This window comes from Gekko japonicus, unplaced genomic scaffold, assembly GCF_001447785.1.
Source record: "Gekko japonicus isolate JY-2015 unplaced genomic scaffold, Gekko_japonicus_V1.1 scaffold490, whole genome shotgun sequence".
NCBI lineage: Eukaryota > Metazoa > Chordata > Lepidosauria > Squamata > Gekkonidae > Gekko > Gekko japonicus.
The window spans coordinates 765687-778923 of NW_015165249.1; the positions used below are offsets into that span (position 1 = coordinate 765687).

Sequence of the window (13237 nt, forward strand, 5' to 3'; positions counted from 1 at the left end):
AGTCTGGATCCAACCCTTTGGATTGCAGGCTTCCTGCTGAAGTTTTATGTGCATTTATTTCATTTCCCATGGGCGCCATCTTGCTTTCTTTAAAAGAGCCAACAAATTTACGTCCCCTCCATTTCAGTGGGTAAGCAAATTTTGATCATGAGTGTGTAAAGTGTTGTTCCCCATGGCTATGTAAGTTAAGCTAGGCTGCTAAGAACATAAGAAGAGCCCTGCTGGATCAGTCCAGTGGTCCATCTAGTCCAGCATCCTGTCGCACACAGTGGCCAACCAGTTCCTCAGAAGGTCCAACATGGAAGGAGTGCCTTAGAGATGCAACAGGAAGGAGTTCTTAAGCCTTTCCCTTATTTCCATTTTCCTGTTTGTATTTGCTCATAGTTGAATAATCCCCCCCCCCTTTTCCTGGGGTATTGTCACAGAAATTGGAAGCTTAACAATGGAAAAGTCCCTGGAGGCTATTGGGAGTGTAGAAATGGTGCTGGCAAGTGGCTAAAGATTAAGCAGCCCTCCACTGCTGTTTGCCTGCTGTCGATCATGCCCTTCTAAAGCAGGTTTTAACGTTAAAGAGGGCTGTGGTTACATGCACTGGGATGGAGCCAGACTATGTCGGCAGTTTCCGCCAACTGCTTCTTGCAACTGCGGACCCCGCCCCCCCCGGGATTTAGAGCCTTAGTACCTCTGAATGTGGAGGTTCCCCTCGGTCACCATGGCTAGTAGCCACTGATAGACTTGTCCTCCATACAAACATAAGAAGAGCCCTGTTAGATCATACCAGTGGTCCATCTAGTCTAGCATCCTGTCTCACAACAGTAGCCAACCAGTTATTCTGGAAGGCCAGCAACAGGGCATAAAGGCCGAGACCTTCCCTGATGTTGCTTCCTGGCAACATCCCTTTAGTCACCATGGCTTGTAGCCACTGATAGACCATGAATCTGTCCAATCCCCTTTTAAAGCTCTCTCTGCCTCTGGCCATCACTACATTCTCTGGCACTGAATTCCACATTTTAAGAACATAAGAGACGCCAATGTTGGATCAGGCCAAAGGCCCATCCAGTCCAACACTCTGTGTCACACAGAGCCAACAAATTTACGTCCCCTCCATTTCAGTGGGTAAGCAAATTTTGATCATGAGTGTGTAACGTGTTGTTGTCCATGGCTATGTAAGTTAAACTAGGCTGCTAAGAACATAAGAAGAGCCCTGCTGGATCAGTCCAGTGGTCCATCTAGTCCAGCATCCTGTCGCACACAGTGGCCAACCAGTTCCTCAGAAGGTCCAACAACTGGGCCTTGCGCTGATGTTGCCTCCTAGCTCTGGGATTTAGAGCCTTAGTACCTCTGAATGTGGAGGTTCCCCTCGGTCACCATGGCTAGTAGCCACTGATAGACTTGTCCTCCATACAAACATAAGAAGAGCCCTGTTAGATCATACCAATGGTCCATCTAGTCTAGCATCCTGTCTCACAACAGTGGCCAACCAGTTATTCTGGAAGGCCAGCAACAGGGCATAGAAGCCAAGGCCTTCCCTGATGTTGCTTCCTGACAACATCCCTTTAGTCACCATGGCTAGTAGCCACTGATAGACCATGAATCTATTCAATCCCCTTTTAAAGCTCTCTCTGCCTCTGGCCATCACTACATCCTCTGGCACTGAATTCCACATTTTCCTTTGTTTCATATTGGCAAAAGTGTGTGGGATGTCCGATATTGCTCACTGTTTTGTTGTGGATTTCACAGCCTGAGAGAAGGAGCTTTTTAAAAATGGGTTTTTTTGGAAAGGGCTGTGTTGGTGAACGAATGAGTTTCTGTTTGTTTGTTTGTTTGTTTATAGGCACCAAATGGGGAATTGGCGGTACTTGTGTGAACGTTGGCTGCATTCCTAAAAAGCTCATGCACCATGCAGCCCTTCTGGGGAGCGCTCTCAAAGATGCCCAGCACTATGGCTGGAGCATACCTCAGCCTGTGACCCATGACTGGTAAAATAAAACTTATCCAATGGACGCTTCATTTGGTTTGCATCAACTAAGACCCTTGATGAGGTCTAGAATAACAAGCTCTGAACGCATTTGATGTGGTTTCTCCGGCACTCTGTAGTACACTTCTCTGTATCTCTGTACAAGATCACACCTTTCCCCACACTCCCTAGGCATGGCTATCCTGCGTGGAAATGGATGCATAGGGTGAAGTGTTAGAAGAAGTCATACAGACTCAAAATGCATACATAGCCCTGGACAGCTCCATGGATATCCCAGGCACAATTCAGAACCGAGTGCCTATTCTGAGTCTTGACATGTTGGTTTTTACATGCGTATACTATATTGAAATGTTACACCCATGCTCGGATATCCGGTGTCTTCAGGAATGAGACAGGTGCCCCGGATGGAAGTGGACAGAGAGCCCCACCATGCATAAGGGAGAGATCAGAAGAGAATGAGCCAGGTCATGTCTTGCTTTTGATTTATATCCCTTTAAAAGTTGGCTCTGAAGTTGTTCTCCAAACCAGTTCAGTTTCACTCTTTGTACTGGGCGGATGGACACCAGCCAGGCAAAATACTTGCCAGAGACTTGCTTATATGTATGTTGTGAGGAAACTTGGTCCATGTAGACATGCGTGCACCATTGATGGTTGCGCATATTTTGTCCTCAGCCATCTACACCAAAGTACAAACAGACTCAGAGTTCTTGCCAAGGCCAGGCTTGCTTTCTTTCCAGATTAAATAATTAAACGTAATGTGCCCAGGCTGTTCTCCACCTGGGCAACGACCTGGGTCATTTGGCTTCAGCACAGCTGCTAGCAAAGTGGTCAGAGGAAGCATTTTTCTCTCTCTCTCTCTTCCATAATACTGGAACTTGGGGGCCACACAATGAGACTGATAGGTGGGAGACTCAGAACAGACAAAAGGAAACCCACCTTCGCGCCGGCAGATAACAATGGTATAGAATTCACTCCCACAAGATCTACTTACGGCCACTAGCTTAGATGCTTTAAATTAGGATGACACAAAAAGCGATGGAAACAGCCGGGGCTGTCAATGGCTGTTGGCCATGATGGCCTGATCAAACCTCCATGTTTAGAGGCAGTGTACTTCTGAGTAGCCATTGCTGGGGGGGAGGGGGGAGCTGCAACGGGGGGAGCTTTGGCTCAGCGCCCTGCTTGTAGGCCTTCTAAGGGCATCGGCTGGCTACGGCGAGAAGATGCTGGACTAGGGAGACCCTATCCGTAATCAAACAGGACTTTTCTTACAGTGTTCAAAATTCTACGATGCACCTGCACATGTTAGTTAGCAAGAGCTGTGGCTAAAGCAATGAGGTCCTCTCTCGGTTGACATAAATAGGAACCAGTACTATAGGATGGCAGTTCTGAGATTCTGGGTGAATTCTGAGACATTTATGCCCCAGAAACATGACTTTGCAACCTAGTTACACCATTGATTTTCCATTTAAGCTGATTTTGCCCTCCTGCAGTTTGTAAAAACTGTGTCTGCTTTAGCTGGAGCCCTCTGGATCTACAGGACTTTGTACCCGAGAAGTGCTTTTTAGTTGGGACTGCTCCTTAGCAGACATTTCTATCTGTATCTAACATCTGATAACAGAACACTTCATGGTCCAAAGGCTGTTGGTTTCTCACGGCTGAGGTTTGCTCACAATCCTCCTGAAATAATAGCTTCTGATTTTTGCATTAGAATTCCTGGCTCCTTTTCCTGCTATCGTATAAAAGCGTCTAGAATCATTATGCAGAATGTGCCTTTATTTATGGCCTTAATTTGCACTGATACCCTAAGTAATAGCTTGTTGAGTTTATAAATAAAACAAATTGAACAAATCAAACACACCGGTTACTGGGCTACGCAGTAAAATAAACTATTCAGCCGCAGTGCCGCCTCAGATTATCCAGAACACTAGAGAATTTGGCTGGTGCTGGGGCTTGAAGGAGCTAGACCCCTGGCAGAATGGAAGGGGGTGCTGCAATAGAGCCTTCGTCATGCAGGAAAAGGTGGAGGAAGCTGTTATTACAAAGACAGGCACAAAAGCCAGGTCGAGAGTGGATGCATAGAAATAGGGAGAAAAAACATAACCCAATAAAATTGAATCAAAAACTGAAAAGGTAAGAAAGAAACCTAGTAGAGGGCCAATAGTTAAAACCTCATGAGAGTGGATGCATAGAAATAGGGAGAGGAGAAAAAACATAGCCCAATAAAACTGAATCAAAAACCGAAAACGTAAGAAAGAAACCTAGTAGAGGGCCAATAGTTAAAACCTCATGTATACATGCTTTAAGTAAAAATACATGTATTTATTTTGAGAAAAGTTAAAAAACATGTAAGGGGCCAATGAAAGCTTCATTACAAATACAAATGACATACACACCAGGAGGACCTATTATTGTGACCTAACGCGTTTCGGCCCAGTAAGGCCTTCTTCAGAGGTCAACCAGTCTGAGATACAAAGAGGCACGTGTTTTATTTATTATTATTATATTTATGTTACAAAGAACTGGCAAAGAATATGTCAGTACGGTAACTGGATCAAAAAAGGAGTGCTGTTGAAAAAAAGAGAATAATTAGTTTAAGTTTTCATAAAACGTAATGTGATGAATTTTACTTATAATATGGTTGAAAACTCCTATATTACTTACTTCCAAAGCGAGATTAATAGACACAAGACAGGAATGTTTATGAGGCCTCTTAGGAATAAGTCATGTGGCCAGTGCATATTGACAAGTGATAAAAGATGTCACTGTTGTGTATCTAAAAATATATAAGGAAAAAAATGTCTAGTAAAATAATATAGGTAAAACACATAAATGCAGAAACAAAAACATCAATTGGAAGGCAATTTTTTATACAGTTGATGTTTTAGTTTTTGCATTTACGTTTTGTACCTATATTATTTTACTGGACTTTTCCCCTTATATATTTTTAGATATATAATTCCGATTCTTTCTGGCTCTCTACTAGGTTTCTTTCTTACCCTTTCAGTTCTTGATTCGAGAGTGGATACATACCTGTATGCTGGCTCCAATTTGCATGCTTTCTCGTTAACTATTCTTTGGGGCCTGTAATGTTTTTTTAAACAGTGTTAAGGTGTTGTTAGCTTCTCCTCCATGTCTCATTGTCTGGTGAATGCAAAAAGATGCCCCTCAGTAACTGTGAAGCTTCAACTCCTTCTTTCCCCCCTAGGTCTACAATGGCTGAAGCCATTCAAAACCATGTGAAATCCTTGAACTGGGGACACAGAAGGCAACTGCAGGATAAGTAAATATCTCCTCTCTTGTGTAATCAAACAGCTTTGATTCAGTGAAAATCACTGTGCCCTGTGGGTACCTGAAAGATTAGCAAATTGATCATAGTGTGAACTTGAGTCACAATAAACAACCTACGCCCCAAATAGTTTACAGTACAATAAACGTGGTAGACTTTAAGGGGGCGTAGAACTCTTCTTTGGGTTTTGGGGTTTTTTTGCTGCATCAGATTAACATGGCTACCCCACTGGAATGCATCTGTAGTAGAAACTCTCCTGTCCATGCCACACATGACAGAGTTTCTGTGTGCAATGAAAGCCATTGTGTCCTTTTTCCCCTCCCTTACAAAAGGGGAGTAGAAACAGCAACTAGACAAAAGCTGTCTTGTAGGTTCTGACCATATTGCTAAAAATGAAAATGAAAAGCCATCTCATCCAGGGGCTTTGCACAGTGCCGCATTCCTAGATGGAGACAGCAGGCGAAAAGATTTAATTTTGAGCACCAAAAATGGCAACAGAAACATCAGACTGGCTCTTGGTATCAGGGATGGATTGGACATCTAATAGGCATATTTCCCGGTGGGCCGCTGCTTCAGAGAGCCACTGTTGTCCAGGAGCAAATTAAGCCCAGCCCCAGCAACTCTTTCTGAGCCTCAGGGACTGCGTCGTGGGCCATGGCAGTCTGTTGTCAGCTCACCAGTTGTCTCCTCCTGCAATACTGCCAGTTTGGGTAATGATGCCCAGTGGGCGAGCTAATGCCCACTGTCAGCTCTACTGAACTGAGTAGTCCTGCAGTGCTGGCTTGCAGGAGCTGCTCAGCTTGACTTGCTCCTGGGCTGTTTTCGCTTCCCAATCTGCTCCTGCTTGAAACATTGGTTGGTGCTCGGGGGGGGGACGGGACGGGACTGTTCATTGCTGCTCTCCTCCTTGCCATCTCCTTAAAGACTTTAAATATTGTGATGCTAAAGGTACAGAGAGTTGATGGCAGCACTCTGTTGCTGTCCTCCACAGGGTTCCTTGGGAGTTAGTCCTGTTGAATTTAGTGGTACGTTGCTGAAAGATCAAGTACAGGGTCAGGCTTCGTGTGTTGCAGTTCTCTCTCGTTTTATTTTTGCGAATAGAAAAGTGAAGTACTTCAACTTGAAAGGCAGCTTTGTGGACGCTCACACGATTCGCGGGTTGTCAAAAGCAGGCCAAGAGGTAAGCTGCATGGCGGGCTTATATATATATTTTTAATGGACTTCTGCTATCGGGAACAGTCACGCCAGGTTGCCCCTAGCTCTTATCCCGTGAGAGTTTTGCTGGGTAGCTATGGCTGTTTCCGTGATGGGGTGAAGTGAGGCAGATTTGGGGAGCAGGTGAGTGCTGCGCTGCCCCATTACCTTGTGCCTCCCCCACCTCCACCACCACCGCAGGAGCTAGAGAAATTGATATTCCTTCTCTCCAGGTTCCGCGGGTGTCTTTCGAGATAGTGTGGCAAGCCAGGTGCCCAGAGGGGCTTCCCAATGCCCCACAAGTCATGTGACTTCAGGAAGCCCTACCAGGAGGGAAGGAAAGCAGCATGGTATAAGCCCAGTCTCACCAGATAAGCAGGGTCAGTACTTGGATGGGAGACCACCAAAGAAGACTCTGCAGAGGAAGGCAACGGCAAACCACCTCTGCTTCTCACTTGCCTTGAAAGCACCTTGCTGGAGTCGTCATTCATAAGTCAGTTACAACTGGTGCTTATATAGAGAGAGAACCAGGAGGGAAAGAACAGTGGCTGTTCTGGTTCCTGAGCATTGTTGGGGACAGTGAAGAGGTGGGGCAGGACGGCAGCCTTGGGTAGCATCCAGTGCTGTTTGTAGCCCCTTTCTTTCTTATGTACCAAGCTACAGCTAGATTGAAGGTCAAAGAAGACAGGGATGGCAAAGGATGAGATGGTTAGACAGTGTCATAGATGCAACGAACATGAAGTTGAGCAAACTTCAGAGGACGGCGGAAGGCCTGGTGTGATCTGGTTCATGGGGTCGCGAAGAGTCAGACTCGGCTGTGCGACTGAACAACAACAACAGCTAGTTCTATGACAAGGAAGGGGTAATCAACTGCCAGATTTTAGGAGCACAGGTTTCTGTACAAAATACATAACTCTCCTTATTATTGGTGGCAATATGGTAAAAGTTTCCAGGATGGCACTAGGGTGGCTTCCTAGAGCGGCTCATTCTTCATGGGCAATAGAGATGGTGCTGCCTAGAAAGCCCACTCAGCACCAACTTGGAGGCTCCTTCTGCACTGTTTTCTATACCGCTAGGCTTGCAATGGCTGTTTTTAGTAGTTTTGCAAAAGCTATAAGATATTATTTTTGCTTCATGGTTATATTCGGGGGTGGGATGGGGAGGTCAGGAGGAAGATTTAAATCAAATTGTATCAACTGAGAACCAAAACTAGGCTTGGTTGACTGTCCCTTGTGGATTGATATCTGTTAATGTAAAGGAAATTAAATTTTGTCTTTAAGTTTTGCATTCATAGTGTTTTACAGACTCCACCGCACCTAGCCTCATATTGGAGAAGTCAGCATATGCAGAGAGATATCTCATAGTTTTGGACATGTTGTATCCTATTATTTTGATCTAAAAACCTTTGATAGTCAGTGAGATTAATGAATGCTTAATATCAATAGCCATGAGGTTGTTTGATTAAGTTAGGTTGTTTGGAAGACGCTGTTGAAACAGATTTGGAATGAGTGAGACATTTATGCACAGATACTAAGGTATAGGTATATACTGCAGCTCCGTGAAAGAAGACTGAAACACCTTTAATACCAGAGGAATACAGAATAATTTGGAGGGTGGGTTTGCTGTTATGTTAGACAGCAAGCTGAGAGACAGACTTTTGTAGAAAAATCTTTTTGAAAGATTGGGCACTGTTTTGCTCTGTTTTAGAATAAGTCCGAGACGGTGTTTTTAATACTTTTGTGCTGCAGTTTTTTAGTATTTAACTCTTCTTTTTCTGCATGCATTGACTGAGACGCAGTCTTTTAAAAAATGTTGGAGATAAATCAGGCACAGAGGGAAAGCTCTCAGGCCCATTCCTTTGTTCATGACATCTTTTTGTGGCTTTTCCCCTAGACTTTGCTCACAGCAGAAAACATAGTCCTTGCCACTGGTGGGAGGCCTGCATATCCTGCAAATGTAAGTTACATAGATTCGAATCCATTCAAAACAAGTTTGGGAAAACCAGCTTCAAGCCCCAGTTTCAACACTTAACTATTTTTGGTGCCCTGACCTAGATGGCCCGGGCTAGCCCAATCTTGTCAGAGTTCAGAAGCTAAGCAGGATCAGTCCTGGTTAGTAGTTGGATAGGAGACCACCAAGGAAGTCTGGGGGTTGCTACACAGAGGAAGACGATGGCCAACCACCTCTGAACAGGGAAGCAGGGAGTGGGAGCGCCAGTAGATGGAACCCTTGCTGGAACATGAGGGGCTGTGTTCTCTGAGCCATCTGAGCCGCACAGGTCTTGGTGTCAGGCTGGTTGCCAGGCAACAGGGGAGGGATGAGACCAGGACTTTGCGGCCTTGGACCAAGGAGGGATCGGGAATGGTCAGGAAGGGGGGGGGGGAGGAACTGGGGTGTAGCTAAATCCCCTCCCAAGCTGAGGCCCAAGGAAAAAGCCTGAAGATGGCTGGACTTAGCCGACTGATCAGAAAACATTCTCTTCCCTTCCACACTTTCTTCTCTGACTTTCCCCCTTCTTGGTATTGTGGTTTTAAGGGAAACTGGCACTTGAGAGTGAAGAAGGGGTAAGAAAGGAGCACACCTCCCTAAGGCCAGGTGCTAATTTGCAGGCGATGGTCTGCCCCCAGGCCTTATTGATTAGGCGAAAGGCATCTCCCAGTATTCACACCATACAAATTACATTTTATTTTTTTATCGTAAGGAGTGCAGCGTGAGTTTAAAATATACACGTTTGTCATGTTTGGTCTTGCGGAAAACTGGGAACCGGGCTGATAACGGCTTGTACAAACCAAATTACTGCTCCGTGCACGATACGCTTTAAGGCGCAAAACTATTTGGCAATACCTTGATAACAGTTGCAGGGTTTCTTTTGTAGATTCCTGGGGCGCTGGAGCATGGGATTACAAGTGACGATCTCTTCTGGCTGAAAAAATCTCCTGGGAAAACGTAAGCTGCCTCCCCAGGGGACTTTACAATATAGATGCAATTTTTAAACTTGTTTCTCCCCTTTCCTTCTGTCTCATCTCTCAATATGGTTTTTCCCTCTTGATGTCTAAAAGGCATTTTAATGTTGTTGTCGTTACAAGTGGGGAAGGGAGCAGGGTGCGCTCAGAAGGAATTGCATGGGATGGTGGATAAAGTCTGAGAAATTCCTTCCTATAGCAGGCCAAACTTCCAGTCTCCCTCTGGGTGCTTCTTTCTCCCCTCTCCCAAACAATTCTGTACGTTCTGAGCAAAATGGGGATATTCAGTCCACAGCAAGCTTTTGGGGCCAGGTAGGAGAGTGGTTTGATTAACAAGGCTTTCCCCCCCCTTGCATACCAAAGGAGTCTTCCAAGTATGCAGGTTGACCCCCTTTTGCTGTCTTCACAATAAGCATTTGACCATCAAGTTTACAATTAGAGGGAGCACCGTGATGTACTGGAGCATGCAGGAAAGGGAAGGAATAGATCATTTGGACACGTTCCATTCTACACCCAGATCTTTCCTTTGTGTGTCTGTCCCCCCCTTAACTATGAGCTGCTTGTGACATTCCATGCCTTGTAAGGCATGCTCAGTCATCATCTGGCTGGCTTTTTGGGGGGTGGGGGTGGGATATGGATGCTGCTTAATATTAATAGCCACGAGATCTGTTGAAACAGCTACTGCATCTGTGTGTGGCTCTCTTTTGTTTTTAGTGATTTGCACAATCTTTATTTATTAGATAAAGTAATTAAATTTATACTAATGAGGCTAGTGCTTTATAACAATGATTTTATTTGTATAGGACTTATTAGCATACATCCAGATGCTATCTATATAAGAATGATTGCATTACACTTGGTGCATATATAATGCCTAACTGCAAGTCAATATTACGTAGCTGAATTTTGGACTTCCAGACCCCTTCCTCCCTTCATGTGATCTGATTCACTCTCTGCCTTTTTCTTCTGTAGCAAACCACAGCTTGCTGGTTACATCCCAACCTGCAAACTGTGGTTTGTGCTTGCCCTCTAAACCATAACCAGGTTTGCCGGATTGGATGTAATGGTGAACTGTGGTTTGCTGAACTGTGGTTTGCCGCAAAATGGGAAGCGTGGGAGGGAATTAAGATAGGCAGGAGCGGGAGGAGGGAGCTTGTTGTCTTATGACATCAAAACATAGCTTGGCATTATATGTGAACATGTACAATTCTGTCTATGCTGCTGATGCCGCATTAGTAGTGCTTTCTATAGCAATGCAGATTTCCACAATTTCTTTTGTCATCCTCATGCCTGAGCCACAAGAGGGCAGCAAATACTCAGAATATCAAATAGGCTCCTGTTTATTGTACAATTTTTGGTCCTCTTCATCCATCAAATGTGTCTTCAGCTGGAAAAAATACAGCCCACCTCGTTTGGATGTTGACATTACTACTTGGCAGTGTTACAGTCTGTAACACTTACAGATGTTCTAAAGATGCTGAAGTGCAGATGAAAACTATCTCGAGTCTATGGATTTAGCCAGCAGCTGATCTGAACCTGATGACATCTGCGAACTGGCACAAGTTGAATTTGGGCAGTTAAAACTGCCCAGGAACAGGGAAAGTTCCCGATAAAATCATAATACAATACAAGTATCTGTTTGGTCTGAGAGCTCTGGTTTATTCCCTGTCATTGTTTTTTCCGGCACGCTGACCCAGCAGGGCTGTTTTTGTTCTCTCTCTTGCCATTCTCTAGAAGCTTCACTGCTGTTAACATTGTTTTCTGCTTTCACAAGGCCAAGGGTATTATGGGAAACTGGCACAAGTTGAATTTGAAAGTTCCCGATAAAATCATAATACAATACAAGTATCTGTTTGGTCTGAGAGCTCTGGTTTATTCCCTGTCATTGTTTTTTCCGGCACGCTGACCCAGCAGGGCTGTTTTTGTTCTCTCTCTTGCCATTCTCTAGAAGCTTCACTGCTGTTAACATTGTTTTCTGCTTTCACAAGGCCAAGGGTATTATGGGTTTGTAGGGGTTTTTTGCTTGATCTGCTACATCTGCAGTTGTACAAGCTTGTGACGTATTAGAAATAAATTTACCTCTTTTAAAAGAACAACCAAGTGGTGAGTGTGTCAGGGCAAAAAGCACTCTGGCATACATCACTTTAGGCAACAGATGTGCTTATGAGTCAGTGTCAGTTGGATGAGTGAACTTTCAAATACAAGAGGATTACAGGTCTTCCAAACCAGAGATGTTCAGCTACTTTGTTATTGGTGATTATATTCTCTTGACTATGAGTCCAAAGTAACCTTTGCACACAACTTGACCTTTTCATAGATGGCCAGGGTCTACAATAAAGCCCCAAACAGACAAAACAGTTGCCTTGGCAAACAAATTTTTATTAGACCTGTTTCCAGGTATGAATGTAGATGGAGGATTATTCCTATCAAATTAATTGGCAGAGCCAAAGATTACATATACTAGGCACTGAAAAACAAGTGTAGTGCTAGGACAGAAGGACCATGTGATAAAATTTTAGCAGAAATGAAAAAATTAAATTTCATAAGATAGGGTTAAGGGCATGGAGGAATTTTTGATACATCAACTTTTTCTAATATGAGCTAAGAGATTGTAGAGTATTCAAACAGCACATCTGGCCATATTTGGCAATAAGTGATCCTTAATCCTGTAAAATTCAATCTATAGACATTAGAATTGTTACAAATATATCTTTTGTTTCAGGATAGTTTTTGAGGGATACCGTTTTGTTAAACCATGAATAACGTTTATGAGAAATGATGTTTATGGTAAATGATAACTGAGATCTCTGAGTTGTCCATTTAAGTACTGGATTGCATTTTATTTTAATTTACTATTGCATTAGATTTTTGTCAGTTAAAAAGAATCCTCCCCAAGATATACAGCACAATACTAAATGTTGCTTGAGACCCATTTTAAAATCCTTGTTTGTATGGTGTAAACAACTTCAGTTCACCAAGACACCTCTGCTCAGACGTCACAGTGAATTGGAGCTTGGTCATGCTAGGGAATTCTCTGCAGGAGGGGAGTTGGGAAGAGTGAAGGATGCATGTCAACAGAGCAACAGACTCTTGGAACCTGATCCGACTTTAACTGAAGCTTAGAATGGAGTTTTCCCGTGAAGTCTGAATGCAATTTTTTTAAAAAACAAACAAACAAAGGTTCTGGATTACAATGTGTTCCTGATCTCCCACTAAATACAGAGTAAGCGTGTGTTATTAATTCTCTCTCAAAAATTGGCTTTCGTGGCTTTGAACCAGCAGAGGATTTTTTCATTTAAGCTTGTCAGACTGATTTAGCCACAGTTTGCCCCTGCACAAAGAAATAAGACCTCTCCATTATGCTAGAATATATATGTATATGAGAAATGGAACACAAATTGACCTCTGTGGTTGTAGTGGCCAGCTCGGTTCACAATAGCTGACCTCCTAATATCAAGTATAGGCAAATTACATTTTGTAATGTTTTCTGTGCCTTGGACGCTACTGAGGGGGGAGGGGTCTTCCATCTGCCTGCTTGCTTGGTAGCACAAGAAAAAGGATGTTCTTTTCCATCTCAGATTAGTATCCAAGACCCAGTGAGAACTATTGGATCATAATACTCGCCCACATATTGAAGGCAAAGATGACTGCCAAACTTCATACTTTGAGTTTTGTGAGTCTGAGCCTTGATGGCATTATTACAGCCAAATATCCTCTTACAAAGAGATGAAAAGTGTTGCTGTTGGGTACAAAACATACCCTAAACCCCATGCGCTGGGTATTCTGATTCCTGCTGGCAGGGATCCTGCAGTGTTG

The 13237-nt window shown here is 43.8% G+C and overlaps 1 protein-coding gene across 2 annotated transcripts in view; it reads left to right on the top strand.

Annotated features, from left to right (window-relative positions):
- Nucleotides 1–13237, top strand: part of TXNRD2 (thioredoxin reductase 2) — a 72146-nt gene that overhangs the window by 10844 nt on the left and 48065 nt on the right. Inside the window, exons 4-8 of one of the 2 annotated variants that reach the window (XM_015410115.1) lie at nucleotides 1835–1979; nucleotides 5184–5258; nucleotides 6366–6444; nucleotides 8352–8414; nucleotides 9334–9404. In XM_015410115.1, the coding sequence (XP_015265601.1) occupies nucleotides 1835–1979; nucleotides 5184–5258; nucleotides 6366–6444; nucleotides 8352–8414; nucleotides 9334–9404 (433 nt within the window). The remainder of the gene's footprint in view (nucleotides 1–1834; nucleotides 1980–5183; nucleotides 5259–6365; nucleotides 6445–8351; nucleotides 8415–9333; nucleotides 9405–13237) is intronic. The other variant, XM_015410116.1, reaches the window with a different exon arrangement.